At 41.0% G+C, this 13,842-nt stretch overlaps 1 protein-coding gene across 2 annotated transcripts; it reads right to left on the reverse strand.

Moving 5' to 3' along the window:
* Positions 1–564: 564 nt before the first annotated feature.
* On the reverse strand, positions 565–13,054 carry LOC147037157 (uncharacterized). 2 transcript variants are annotated; one of them, XM_085905184.1, is made up of 5 exons: positions 12,896–13,054; positions 12,644–12,809; positions 12,285–12,566; positions 12,051–12,189; positions 565–2,410 (listed from the first exon to the last, which is right to left on the reverse strand). In XM_085905184.1, exons 2-5 carry the CDS (start codon positions 12,795–12,797, stop codon positions 2,401–2,403), a joined length of 585 nt encoding a protein of 194 aa, XP_085761310.1. In that variant the 5' UTR covers positions 12,798–12,809; positions 12,896–13,054; the 3' UTR covers positions 565–2,400. The 2 variants fall into 2 exon arrangements, with proteins under 2 accessions (XP_085761310.1, XP_085761309.1); XM_085905183.1 differs by lacking the exon at positions 565–2,410 and having other exon boundaries at positions 11,900–12,189; positions 12,644–12,694; positions 12,777–12,809.
* Between the last annotated feature and the right edge of the window lie 788 nt (positions 13,055–13,842).

The raw sequence follows: 13,842 nt of genomic DNA on the forward strand, positions 1-13,842 counted from the left end.
CTCAACAGAAGGACCAGTAATGAACAGCGACTGCGAGAATTCACCAAAGGGGGCAGTATTGAACAGCGACCCCGACAAATCAACATCCAGGTCGGTGATGAGCAAGAAATCATCATCATCCGCGGCTTCAACGTTGCCATCCACCTCGTCATCAACCAGCGTCAGTTTTGAAATCGAAAATGCGCTACCATGGATGTCGCCGCTTGAATATGTAAGAATCAAATTGTTGGTAGTTCTCTTACTACACAAAAATCTGCTTAAACATACCGCAAGTGATTGTTTGGCTTGTGAATTGGATGATCTTTCTCAGATGAGACATACATGTCTGTACATAAAACATGAAAATTATTATATGTTCGAAAATTTCCATAAGATCATGAAATCAGTATGTAATAGACAGTTCTTTTCTGCTATTTACAGAATGCTGACGCACCTCGATATTCAGTTACCACAAATAGACGTTAAAAAAATCATCAATGTCATTTTGTTAGATCTGTCCTATGAAGAAGACATCTTCGGGAAACTAGAAAGCTGTATTATTGATTACAAACAGTTTGCCCAAATTTCTGATTCTGCGATTGAATTTGTGTTTCATAGACACGAGGTTGAGAGAAATGGGTAATTCTTTGAGAAGAAACGATTTGCAAAATTGGACTGAGGATTTGGAACGAGTAATTATACAGCGTGACACTAATAACGACGCTTCTGTCCAGAAATTGGTGGATATTATGGAAAAAATAAGACATATATCCCAAAATGTTTTAGAAATTACTTGGACTAATCTAGTGTGTATTTTATCAAATTTAGAAGAAGTCTTTAACAAATTGAAACTCGTTATCAACGAATGGAGTGAAATAACTGTCGCACACCTGTTTACTCTGATGACATTGTTCCATGATTTGATTATTGTACATATACGCAATAATATTCCAATTGATGTTAAAACCGAATTGAACAAATTCAAAATTCTTATCGAATCAAATGTACCGAAACATGTGATACGGTCTATGATAGCGTATGTACGTTCTTAAAATGTAATACAAAACTATGTGCCTTTTTTTTAAATGTACTTTTTTATTTTTATAATGTACCTTTTTTTTAAATGTACTTTTTTATTTTTATAATATACCTTTTTTTTAAATGTACCTTGTTTCTCCTATACCGCATTGTTTGATTATATTCTAACCAGAACAAACATTATACGTTTAACACCTGGTTTGTTTTATATATTGTAACCAAAAAAAAAAAGAATTTTACCTGTTTTTCTCCTTTCAATAAACATTTTAAAACCACGAACGGGTTCCATATTTGTCACAACGGTTGCAACAATGGCTGAGGAAAGATGTCTGAAAAAATTGTATTATAATGTTAAAAATCCAGCAAGTTTCGGTGGTGCTCAACGTCTCCACAAGGCGGCTCTCTTGAGCTGTAAAAAAAACCAACCCACTTTGAAGAAAGTGAAATCATTCCTTGCGGGAGAAAATGCATATACATTACACAAACCTGCAAGACTGACTTTCTCTAGAAACAAAGTTTTCACACGCCGAGCTCAAAGACAACTACAAGCCGATTTATGTGATATGCAAATTTTGTCATCACATAATGATGGGATGAAATATATTCTCACCGTGATTGACATTTTCTCAAAGAAGGCTTTTGCTCGCGTTCTGAAGGATAAATCAGCCGCCAGTGTGAGCCAAGCATTTGAATCAATTCTGTCAGACAGCGGAATCCCGCTACGTTTGCAGACGGACGCTGGCACAGAATTCTTCAACAAGCAATTCCAGAAATTAATAAAACGTCATAAAATCATCCATTTTTCCACAGCGTCGGATTTGAAAGCACAAACAGTCGAGCGTTTTAATCGGACTCTTAAGACCAGGATGTGGCGGTTTTTCACTGCGCATAATACAAGACGTTATGTCGACAAAATTCAAGATTTTCTATCCTCTTATAATAATTCATTTCATCGTAGTATTAAGATGTCGCCTAATGAGGTGACTATGGAAAATACAGACATCGTTTTCCGTAACCTGTACGGCAACGTATCTCTACAGAAGAGTGATAAAAAAAGATTCGCCGTAGGAGACAACGTTAGAATTTCCAAAATAAAGGGTGTCTTTGACAAATCGTACGAACAATCTTTCTCAGATGAGTTTTTCACTGTAGTAGAAATTCTCAATCGTTTTCCAAAGGTTTACAAACTCAGCGATTACGACGGAGAGCCGCTAGATGGCGTATTCTATGCAGATGAGCTCCAAAAAGTGAAAATTAAGAAAAATACATTTTTCAGCATTCAGAAAATTCTTAAATCCCGAACGGTCTCAGGGAGGCGTGAACTTTTGATACGCTGGGTCGGATGGCCTCCGAAATTTGATTCTTGGGTGGCAGCCAGCAGTGTTAAAGATATCTGAAATGACAAAACCAATCATTACACATAAAATATCAAGATGGGTGAAGTCAGGGATGGATTTTATGTAACCCTGACCTCCAACGCAAGTATGCATTTGTATCCGAATAATACAAATACGGACTTTAGAGTCGAATTGGTCCAGAATATCGATTTAAAGGGGCCCTGGGAAGTCGCTATTTGTGAAATTACATATGTGAACACGTGTGTAGATGTACCGGAGAAAAAAAGGGGCTTCTACTTTAGAGAGATGACAAAACCAGCAACCGAGCCTCACGAGGCACCCCTACCCACCCTGGTGAAACTGCAGGGGGAGATATATGGCGATCTCAACTCCTTGGCTGAAGATATTAAAACGCAGTTATTGAAAGCTTCCAACAAAAAAATAAACGTGGAATACGACCAACATACCCATAGATTTAAATTTCACACCAAAGAACCCTACGAACTAAAATTTAACGAACCGTTAGCTTATTTAGTAGGCCTGCCGGCTGAGCAATGGTTTCCATTAAAAACAGATTGGACAAAGGCCCCGCGGACAGCTGATCGAAGGGGAGGGCGGTACCATCTTTTCATTTACGCCGATGTAATACACTATCAGACTGTTGGCGACGCCCACGCCCCTTTACTAAGGAGCCTGCCTTTAGAAGGGGAATTTGGATCGCTCATAAATAGAAGTTTCACCACGTTATATTATTTAGATGTAAACAAACGCCACATTGAGCACATCCATATTAGCATTCGCACAGACCAGAATCAACCAATCAATTTCAAATACGGGAAGATCGTTCTAGTTCTACATTTTAGACCGAAACATTAGAAAAATATGAGACTCGAGACACATCCCGATCTATATCGATTCGTCAAATATTATGAAAGTCAAATAGGTGGTTCCTATCCTGGTTTCCACGGTGCCCCAGTTCAGTACGGACGTGGGATAGGGTCTATATTCGCGAAGCTATTTCGTTTTGTTGCTCCAATGTTGAAATCAGGTTTCAACCTAGCCAGACCGCATCTGCAAAGTGCCGCGCGGAACATTGCTACGGATGTGGCGGGCCGCGTCATTGAAAAAATAAAACGTAAACCGGAAGCCGCTCAAGGAGGTGCGGGGCTTGTAGTTCTTTCACGTCGTGGCCGAAGACCCTCAGGCCTCAGATTGAGAATAAATAAAAAGACACGCAGTATCAAAAACTTCAAACCAGTCATCAAAAGGCGACCAAGACGTAGGACGGACATATTCTCTTAAAAAAATAAAAATAAAATAAATAAAATGTCGCTTTTACATTTTAATTCCCAAGAATGCAGTCTTAGTGAGCTGGATATTTTTGCTCCACCTCTTACACAATTATCAATAGATCAAACACAGTATGTGGAGATTCCTCCTTTATCGGCAATTACAGATTCGGGCCCGATTGAATTTTTTATCCCCGGAGATGGCTCTAAATATCTCGATCTATCTGATACATTGCTGCATTTACGTTTAAAAGTATTACACAAAGACGGAAGCAATCTAGCAGCGAATGAAGCTGTGGGGATTATTAATTATCCTCTTAATACCATATTTTCACAAGTTGACGTCGTTCTAGGGGACCGTCTTATATCACAATCTAGTGCGACTCACCCCTATAGGGCAATAATTGAGACTTTGTTAAATTTTTCAAGAGATACCCTCCATTCACAATTCTCAGCTGGGATGTTTGTTAAAGATACTAGGGGACGTATGGACTCTATTGCTTTTGAAGGCCCCAATATCAACGATGGACTATGGAAGCGCGCTTTACGACTGGCAGAATCACAAGAGTTCCAAATTATGGGGCCCATACACAGCGATATATTTTTCTGCGAGCGTCATCTACTGAATCACGTGGATCTACGTTTGAAATTATCCAGAGCCAACGATGATTTCTGTCTCATGAGCGCTTCTAACAACGACGTCTGTCTCAAGATTTTAGGGGCAACATTATTTGTGAAAAAAGTAACTGTGTCGCCAGCCGTCGCTATTGGCCACGAAGCAGCGTTACACAAGGGCAATGCCATTTATCCTTTAACGAGAATTTGTCTTAAAACGTTTTCCATTGCTCAGAATTCCAGAATATGTCATCAGGATAATCTGTTTCTCGGACATATGCCAAAACAAATAGTGTTAGCCCTCGTAAATCATTTGAGTTTTGCTGGGAGAAAAGATTTAAATCCATTTAATTTTATCAACGGCGACATTGAATATCTAAGTCTCTCCCAAGAAGGCCGACAGATTCCGTCCAAAGCTTTTCAGCCTTATTTTGGCGGGGGGCTTTCTACACGCGAATACCTTAATCTTTTCACAGCGACGGGGCGTTTTTTGAAGGATTTACCACTCTGTATCGATCAAGATGATTTTAATCAAGGTTACTCGCTTTTTGTCTTCAATCTGAACCCCGGAGATGATTCAGGAGCCATTGCCCCAGTAAACAACGGCGTGCTCAGACTGGATCTACGATTTCGTAATCCGCTTCCGCACACAACAACGTTAATTGTTTACGCCGCTTATGATTCAATTATCGAAATCAACGCCAAGAGAGAGGTGCTGATGGATTATTATTAATATTAAGATGAACGGGCGTGAATTGACCAGTTTCATGAGGCGTCAACATGGGCCTCTCTTTGGAGGCGTTTTTGCAGCAGACGAGTTGCATGACGTCACAGACACACCCCCCAGACACTACATTGTAAACACGCACCCGAGGCATCTGCCGGGGGAACACTGGCTGGGGTTAACGTTAGAAAAAGACGGTTCGGCCACATTCTTTGACCCTTTTGGTTTAGAACCCGACCATATATTTTACCCTAAGAGTATATTGGATTTTCTGAAAAAACATTCTAACCGTATAATTTACCATAACATTCAACTACAACACGAACTGACGAGCACCTGCGGTCATCACTGTGTTTATTATTTAAGTCAACGAAGATGCGGGTTAACTTATCTGGATGTTTTGGATAGCTACACGACAGACCCCCTACACAATGATGCAATGGTTACCTCCTTTGTTCGAAAATCACGTGGGGCTCGGCGAGTGTGCGGGGGTCAGACATCGTGTTCTTTGCATAAGTTTAAAAAATGTCATTGTACGTAGTCACGTTAATGTTTTTTATAAAACTCTTTTTATTCAATAAAACATCTTTAAAAAGAGAGTTACAGAGTCAAGTGTGTTTTTATGCTAACATATACAATATACGTTTTTTTTTTATTTCACCATACATCAAATTTCTCATATTTAATAACTAACCCATTTTTGAGCCATTGCGGCTTGCTTTCTTTTTTTTTTCTTAATGTTTTTTGCGTTTGCATTTTTAGCTTGGGAAACGTCTTCATCTTCAGCTCTAGCGTATTTTAAACGTTTAAAGTCAGAACGTGCCAAAGGGTTGGAAATGCTTGATTCCGGTAAATTAAGACGGGTTAATGTTTCCAAAAATTCACTCCAGCCTATAGGAGGACCGCCTACTTTCTTACCGCTCACGACGAGCTTTTTTATCAAATCGGTCATATGAGATCCTCTGATAAGATTTCCATTAAATATAAATTCGCCCCGAGGCGTCCATCCTATATCGTTCGATGCTAATTTTCTCAACACGTATGCGGCGTTTCGATGATGTCGTGATCCTATAGCGTCGAGAATCCCTGTCCATTCCTCCGTTTGCACCTGTTGCGTAGTTTTCATCCCCGGCGGGTCCTCGTGCACCTGTTCTCTCGTCTCCATCTCCGTCAGCTCCGTGGCGTTGTTGTTCTGATTGGAAGGGGTGGCGCGTTCTATCTGATCTTGCGATACGTTCAGTGTGATGGGGGCACTCTCCTCATTCTTTTGTTTTAATAATCCTCTGTAACGTTGCATTAGGCTTTGATACATTTTGATTTTTTCGTATTGATTTAAATTTTTATTTTCCAACACCTGTTTCATCTGCCGATCTAAATCCCGTTCAGCTGTATCGAGGATGTTTGGCTGCGCTCGAGTCATCCTGTCTAGTTGGTATGGGGAGACGAGGTACAATTTATTCGCCGTTTTCAAACTCATTTTTTTTTAATTTATTTATTTATGAGGCCTCCGATGACGCTTCCGAGTACAGGAGCAAAAGCAGCCAGCAACGGGAAAATGAAACCACCTTTTTGAACCAATACAGCTCTTTTCTTCTTTAAAGTATTTTTTTTATCGGCTAGAAATCGAATATTCCTTTTTTGTTTTTTAAGTTTTTTGTATTGTTTCGAATTTAGAGGTATGTGGCCTTTTAGGAGATTTAAAGCAATCTCACATAGCGCTTTTAGTAAACTGGCAGGAGCTCTGAGGAGTAAATGTTTGCGTTCGCCCGGCTTGCAGGTAAAGAGAGTCTTAAGTAACGCCGCATTTCTTTTTAACAGTTTAGACATTGTTTTTATTGCTTAGGAATATAAACAGTAGGCCATTGATTGTGTAGTATGCCTGTGCGCAGTCTGTATTGTTCTGGACACGTAGGCGTCAAATCAACCAGTAAATAGCCGTACGGATCCCTCGTCGCATCTTCAAAACATTCCAGAAAGAACTTCCGGTTGTTGGGGCAGATTTGATTAGCCAGAACAGTTACCTGCAATTTATCGCGTGGATTTTTGAACAAAACTAGATAATTACTGTTTAGGCTTATAGTACGGCTAAATTTACCCTGGTGGAAGATGTTCTGCGTTAACATGATGACGCTTAGATTCATATGATGCCTATATTGTGTAAAAATTCGAACCACTTCCTGATTGTCTGAGGCTTGAAAGATGACATCGTCCAATATCAGCAGATGGTTTTGCTGCGGGGGGAACAACTTTTCATCGTCAAAAGATTCAGGCAATCCTTTGATAAATACAATATTTTTATTCATACTTTTGACTTCATCATACAAAGGTTGGGCCGAAGTATAAACCCATACAATATTATGAGGCTTTTGTCTCATGACATGATCTGTGTGTTCTAAAACATTTTTCACCAGAAAAGTCTTGCCACATCCACTAGGGCCACTAATTATACAGGCAAAAGGTAGTTCTAATCTAGGATCAAATTCAATTTGGTTCAAAGACATTTTTACACATGGAAAACAAAAAAAATGTTAAAACCCAAAAGGCAACGTCTGACCTCGCCCGACTAGGCGTCTCTTATCGTACACGACCCTCAGTCTCTTATTGAATGAGGCATTCTTTAATCGGAAGCCTTTTTTATCACGTACAATGACGTGTTGCGGGGTAGAGAGCACGTCCGAGCACGCGCCTTGGTTGTTGATGTACCCCTGAACCAGATCAAGCATGCTATCGAAATTGATGTTTTGCCCGCTTTCATGTGTTTGGGTGATACCTTTGACCTTCATCACGACACGTCCACTGTTTCTCAGTTTGTATGCGTAGGTCTTGGGGCCTGCGGAGACAAAATCTACAATGCTGTCGTTGGAAAGCTCGTCTGTCAAATCACCCAGATAGTCTCCCAGAGGCAGAACGCTTTCACCGGGCAAAGCTGTATAGATAATACTGTCCGTATCAGTGTACAAAACCCGGTTCTGTAGCATTTCCAAATAGCCGTACATTTTCAAACGAGCGTACGCCGTTGTAAAACACGCCGCAGCCACATTTGTAGTTTTCGTCAATGGTTTCTCAGTGTTTGTTCGAAAACAATACTGCACCATCGCTCGTTTTTTGTTGAGAAAGTGGATAAATGTCACGTCATACAGACCTGAAAAAAGCAGTTCGAGAAAATCCTTAGTTTTTGTCACAATCTTTGTGCTTGGCATGTTCTCACGCTGCGCCAACTTACCCCAGAGATTGTTCAGACATAGTTTTGAAACTTGCCTTTTTCCAGGATTCACTCTAATTTTGGAAGGATCTAGTTGAATATTTTGATGCGTCTTATAATCCTCGATATACTGGTTTCTATCAGCCTGATTGATGACATGTGCGGGGTACCCTGAAGATTCCTGTTTACCTTTCAAAAAAGTCCTCATATAGTCGGTAAAAATGGCGTCACTCTTTCGACTGTAATGCCATACCTCGGAAATATTCACAACGGTGTAACCGAGGTCGAGAGCCTTGGCGAATTCAGGGGTTGTCCAGACACCCGTTAATGACCTTTGCTCATCAGTGTGCGCACAGGCTGTATTTTGATTGTTGGCATCGCCACAGGTGCGACATAATGTGAATAGCAGTTTACCTTTAGGTGATTTGTAGGGCAAAACAGGAAAATATAACCCCCTCGGTGGGTTAACTGTAGCGCTGATGAAGCCGAAATACATCCTGGGGTCCTTGAAGTCATTGTGGAAGATTTCAGGATGATCAATGGGGTAGAGACAGGTGCTATTGATAAATGGATACAGCGACGTGACATCAACATAAAGCACACGTTCGTTAGGTTTTGGGGTATATCTTAAAACAAACGCGTTTGTCCGCCCCCCGAACAAAGCTTGTCTAGGCTTTAGCGGTGATGGGAATTTAGCTTTTTTGATGAATTCGCCCGTCGCCGCGTCTAACTTTTTCATTCGCAACCATTCGTGCTCCCACATAATTACAAGTTGCAAATTCGGTTTAAGACGTAGTTCTCGAATTTTCTTTTGGGTGGCATCGAACCTTTCCTGAAAGGGGCGTTTTGTCGTCGGACATATTTTAGCAAGATCGAAGCATTCTGAACAACCGTGGTGATAGCATCCAAAATATTCATACACTATACGCACACCTCCAACCTCTCTATAACCGTCTACAAAGAAGTTGTCTATTTTGACTTCCCCGCCGTTTAAAGCGTGTCTGATGTGAACATTTTGACTGTGCATGACCCACAGCAAATATTGGATAGCGTCTTGCGAGAAAGCTTTATATTGGTTTGTGTAGTTGTCTGCAGGTGTAATGGCCAGTGTTTGAGGCTTCAGGAATCTTGTGCGGAACACACTCATGCAGGCTGAGGCGATTGTCACAGCGTTGAAGGGGTCACAACCTGTAGCTTCGAAAAACTCACCCCTAAATGTCTCACCACCCTGGAATAACAAGTTCACGTCATTCTTACAGTAGGCTACAGCCTGCTGGGCAAAATCAAACGACCCCATACTGTTTTTGTCATACCATTCGTAGAACTTTGCACGCTCTGAGGGGGCCAGGCGTTCAACATCGTAAGACGAAGGCTCGGGATAAGACCCTACATAATTCAGATGAGCCAACGAGCTGAATTTGTGTGGAAAGTACCCCTTTGATTTGTCTTCAAACCCTAGGGCCTTTGGGATCGCACTTAGCGCCATGGTCAGAAATGAGAGCGAGTCTATGTATCGCGATTTGAAATCAACATCCACAAAAGAGAGAACCTTACTCCCTTGCATTATAATGTCAAATTTGACACCCAGATCGATCATTCTGTTGAGTAAAATGTAGGAATCAAAACCTCTAGCATTATGTGCTACAAAAGTCGAACCTTTGAAACGAGGGTTTCTGAAAAAACTAACAAAACCGTCGACACAATCGGTACCAAACCAATGCTTCTCCATACTATTCGATTTACAACAAACAAGAAAGGGTTTGAGTGACCCGTCTTCATCTACATAGGTTTCAAAATCGTAGTATATTACATTTCTACAAGGAGGCTGTGCTTTTAGAGGTTGGATGTAACACAGATGAGGATCAAGCATTGTATCTCCCCTCAAGTCGTCACCGCACACAGCACATTTTTTAGCGAGGCAATGATGCTTGACACGACTAGCACCTGGTTTCACATAATATTGCAAGCCGCATTGCATGCATTTTTTATATGTGTCACAGTTAGTTTTGAGGATGTCTGACCTTCTCGCCTTGCGCGGCTCTTTATGTTTGATAAAACACTCGTCATTATAACAAGTCTTATTACAATCAGGACAGATTACACGTTTAAAGGGTAGCTGTTTACATCTCGCATCAAGACACACGTGACAGTGCCCCGGGCACCGATGCTGCTCCCAATTCTCGTGACCTTTGAAGCAGTGTCTACAGAAATATGTATGACCTACAAACCCCTCAATGGATTTAACGCCGTAGAAATGATTCTCTAGTAAAAGGATAAACAAAATATCATCGGCTGATTTGGGGTAGCGAGTCTCAAAAAAAGTCATAGGACGGCAGTCGGCTTTTCTGTACATTACAACTATCTTTCTTTTGAGGGCTTTCTCGAATTTGTGTACATCAGCCAGACTTACAGCTGTGTGACAGTTCAAACCTACACTCTCTTGTAAGAGCCGAGCCTGCTGTGTGGCCTGCTTTGTTGTTAGCGAGCTGTTTAGCAGATGTGCTAACGCGAGAGCAAAGCATAGATTGTTGTCTTTGTTAAGAGTCATGTACAAATGTCGTTTTTTTCTCTTTAATATTTCTACATTAGTGGATTGTATCAGTTTGCGACGCATACCTCCACGCAAAGGCTTGAATATTTGTACCACTAATTCTAAACCTTCATCGAGCATAAGTTCTGTGTTAGACTGTGCTAAACGCTCTAGCATACTTTGTACATGCTCCCTCATAGAGTCTATATCAGTCATTTGCTGGTAGGTATGTGCTCTTTCGTCACCACCCCCCACAATCTCAATCTGAATTGCATCCCCCGTTTGTGCAATGTCATCTACCTCCTCCAAAACACCTTCGATGTTATTTTCGATATGCATGTAAAAAGAAGCAAAATCCCTGCTACCCGATTGCATGGGGGGATTTATACGTCTCCGCACTTCAACATTATTGAAATGGGGTCTGTTAACTACAGCCGAGCCACCTTGTTGAACACGGCTTAGAGGCTGAGAGGTAGCGACAGGTTCCGAGCCTGCGGGTTGAACACGACTCAGCGGCTGAGAGGTAGCGTCAGGTTGCTGAAACGCCGTATGTTGAGACGGCGCTATGTCGCCCCCAATTTGATGATCAATTATTACAGCGCAGTTGTTAGGCTGTTGGCGAGTTTGTAGGCACGGCGCTATGTCGCTACCATCAATACACGCCAAGGGTTCAACGCACATGTCATCAATTATTTCATCATTCAACACAGACTGATTATCGTGAGTCGGGTCAGGCGCCTGTACATTTAACTCGTTGATAATGTCAATCAGTTGCGCCGGTATGTTAGGACTGAGACAACGTACACTCTCATACGTGTGGTTATTTAATTCAGTTATCAAGTTTAACAATTGTGAAGAAATGTGTGTAGGACTTTGGCTACCTTCATTGACACTTTGATTATTAAGACCCTCTACCACACTTTGTAAATGATTAGGCACATCGGGGCTGAGGGCACTCTGCTCACCCGATACCACCGCATTTACACCCTCTAGAGCAGATAGCAGGTGTGATGTTAATTCTGATATTTGACTCCTATACGCACCATCCGATAACATTTCAATATCGTTGTTAATTGTCAAGATTTGTTGATCTAGTTCAGGGGTATCACAAAATCTCTGCCTTGTACCTGATTCATGATTTGTTTCATCGGTTTCAAAATCTATTTCAACAATGCTTGTTATGACGTCTGCCTCAGTTGGCGTGAGTTTAGGGTCAGACATTGCCTTTTTATTTTAAACTATCGATGTTTCAATTGCAGATGTCAATGTCTGTATTACTTTGAGACAAGAGCGAAGTTGCTGTCTGTAAATACATTCACCGTCACACGCATGAGACCTTGAATCTTTCAGACGCCTCTCTCTCACACGGAAGGATGGGTGGGGGTTGTGTGTGAGCCTGCTCCTTCTTCGACCCCTCCTACTCCGAGTCATCTGACGCCTCGGTTGAGCAGCCTGTGGTTGGCTGTCAATAGCGCCTGAAGTATACAGAAGAAACAATGTTATAACATAAATATATGATAGAAAAAATAATATATATATATATATACATATAAAACAAAATTCGACATACCTTCAATTTCTTTTAACGATTCGCGAGTTTGGTTCAACTCCTCGTACTTAATATTCGCAAGCTCTGCGTCCGTCACGTGACCCGCTGACACGTCATCCGCTTTTTGAGCAAAGAGCCGATTCTGTCGGTCTTCAAATGCTCTTAAAAGATGCGGAGCTGAGCCCTCGTCAGACGATTCTCCCAACACATCCGACACGTTTGAAGCAGGCTCTTTGTAACCTTCGCGACCTGTGTCACCCAGACCGTTTTTCTGGATGTCTTGCTCCGCTGCACCTACCAGATCTAACATACATACATAAGTTAAACATTTTAAGATCAACGTATTAATATTAACTAACATAAATGAATGTGTGATTCACCGTAATCCGTCTGCGTTAAGTAGACTCCACTGAAGTCATCATTTAACCGCGCTTTTTTTGTTGAGAAAAACAATAACATCACATTTCTGATGGAGAAAATAACAGAATAATGTAAACACATAATAAAACTCACGAGCATTGTGGACGTCCGCATAGACGATAATATCTATGTACAAAAAAAAACATACGTCATAAATACAATCGCATTATAACAGAATAGTTTATTTTTAGGAGAAAAAAAAAACAACCTACCTTTCACCATTGCTTTTAAAAGATCCGCAGAGCGTAGAGACCGACTTGAGGTGGTTTGAGCTTTGTAAAGGCCTTTTCTGACTGTTTAAACACTTGCACATCTATATATCCAGATACTTTCCCGCCCTAAAGAACATTCTGACCTGAAGACCCCTAACCCTAACCCCCACCCCATTTTTAAACTCCATTTTCTCCTCCATACACAAAATTGGACTGAGGACCAGCTAATTTCATCCCTCGGAAGGTAAGATTCATTTTTTTTCACCTCATACTATTATTAAAAGCTTTTTTAAACTGAAACATACCACCAAAAATATATATATGTTTCATAAAACGCATGGGGCCCACACAGACATCCACACACACACACATCCCACAGATACACGCGGCGAGGTCATAAAGCAGGGTCATACACCCCCCAACAATCTTAAGACCCAAAACATGTACAGACATATTCCCACCATCAAATAATTTAACTCAGCCACATACACACACATACAACCCAGATACAGACACACGCCGTAAAGAGCCGCGCAAGGTGAGAAGGTCAGACACTCCCAACAATCTTAAGACCCTAAACATCTACAGACATATTCCCACCACCAAAAAATAAACAAAACAAGATTTACAGATGATATAACACATATGTTCAGACTTACCCCCATCCAAAAAACAAAACAAAACAAGATTTACACTCATCCTGAGATAAATAAACTTACACACCTTACCACTCCTATCTCAGGATGAAAGTGAATGAAACACTTAAACACCCCCTACAGGACGAGGGAGGAAGCAGCAGCTCATAACATTTTTGACTTTCAACCACACACACACACCACACACACATCCCACAGATACACATTCATACCAAACTCAAACCCTAACCCTAACCCATAATTCAACATTTAAATAAATAACAACCTAACCCTATAACCTATGACCTCCCT

This window comes from Syngnathus leptorhynchus, unplaced genomic scaffold (genome assembly GCF_054491065.1).
Source record: "Syngnathus leptorhynchus isolate UIUO unplaced genomic scaffold, UIUO_Slep HiC_scaffold_278, whole genome shotgun sequence".
Classification (NCBI taxonomy): Eukaryota; Metazoa; Chordata; class Actinopteri; order Syngnathiformes; family Syngnathidae; genus Syngnathus; species Syngnathus leptorhynchus.

Bases quoted from the DNA above. Each gene is read 5' to 3' on its own strand.
- LOC147037157 (XM_085905183.1), bottom strand. The intron at 12,695-12,776 runs GTGAGTTTTATT...CAACAAAAAAAG, and splicing joins TGCGGACGTCCACAATGCTC to CGCGGTTAAATGATGACTTC. The intron at 12,190-12,284 runs GTATGTCGAATT...TGTATACTTCAG, and splicing joins ATCGTTAAAAGAAATTGAAG to GCGCTATTGACAGCCAACCA.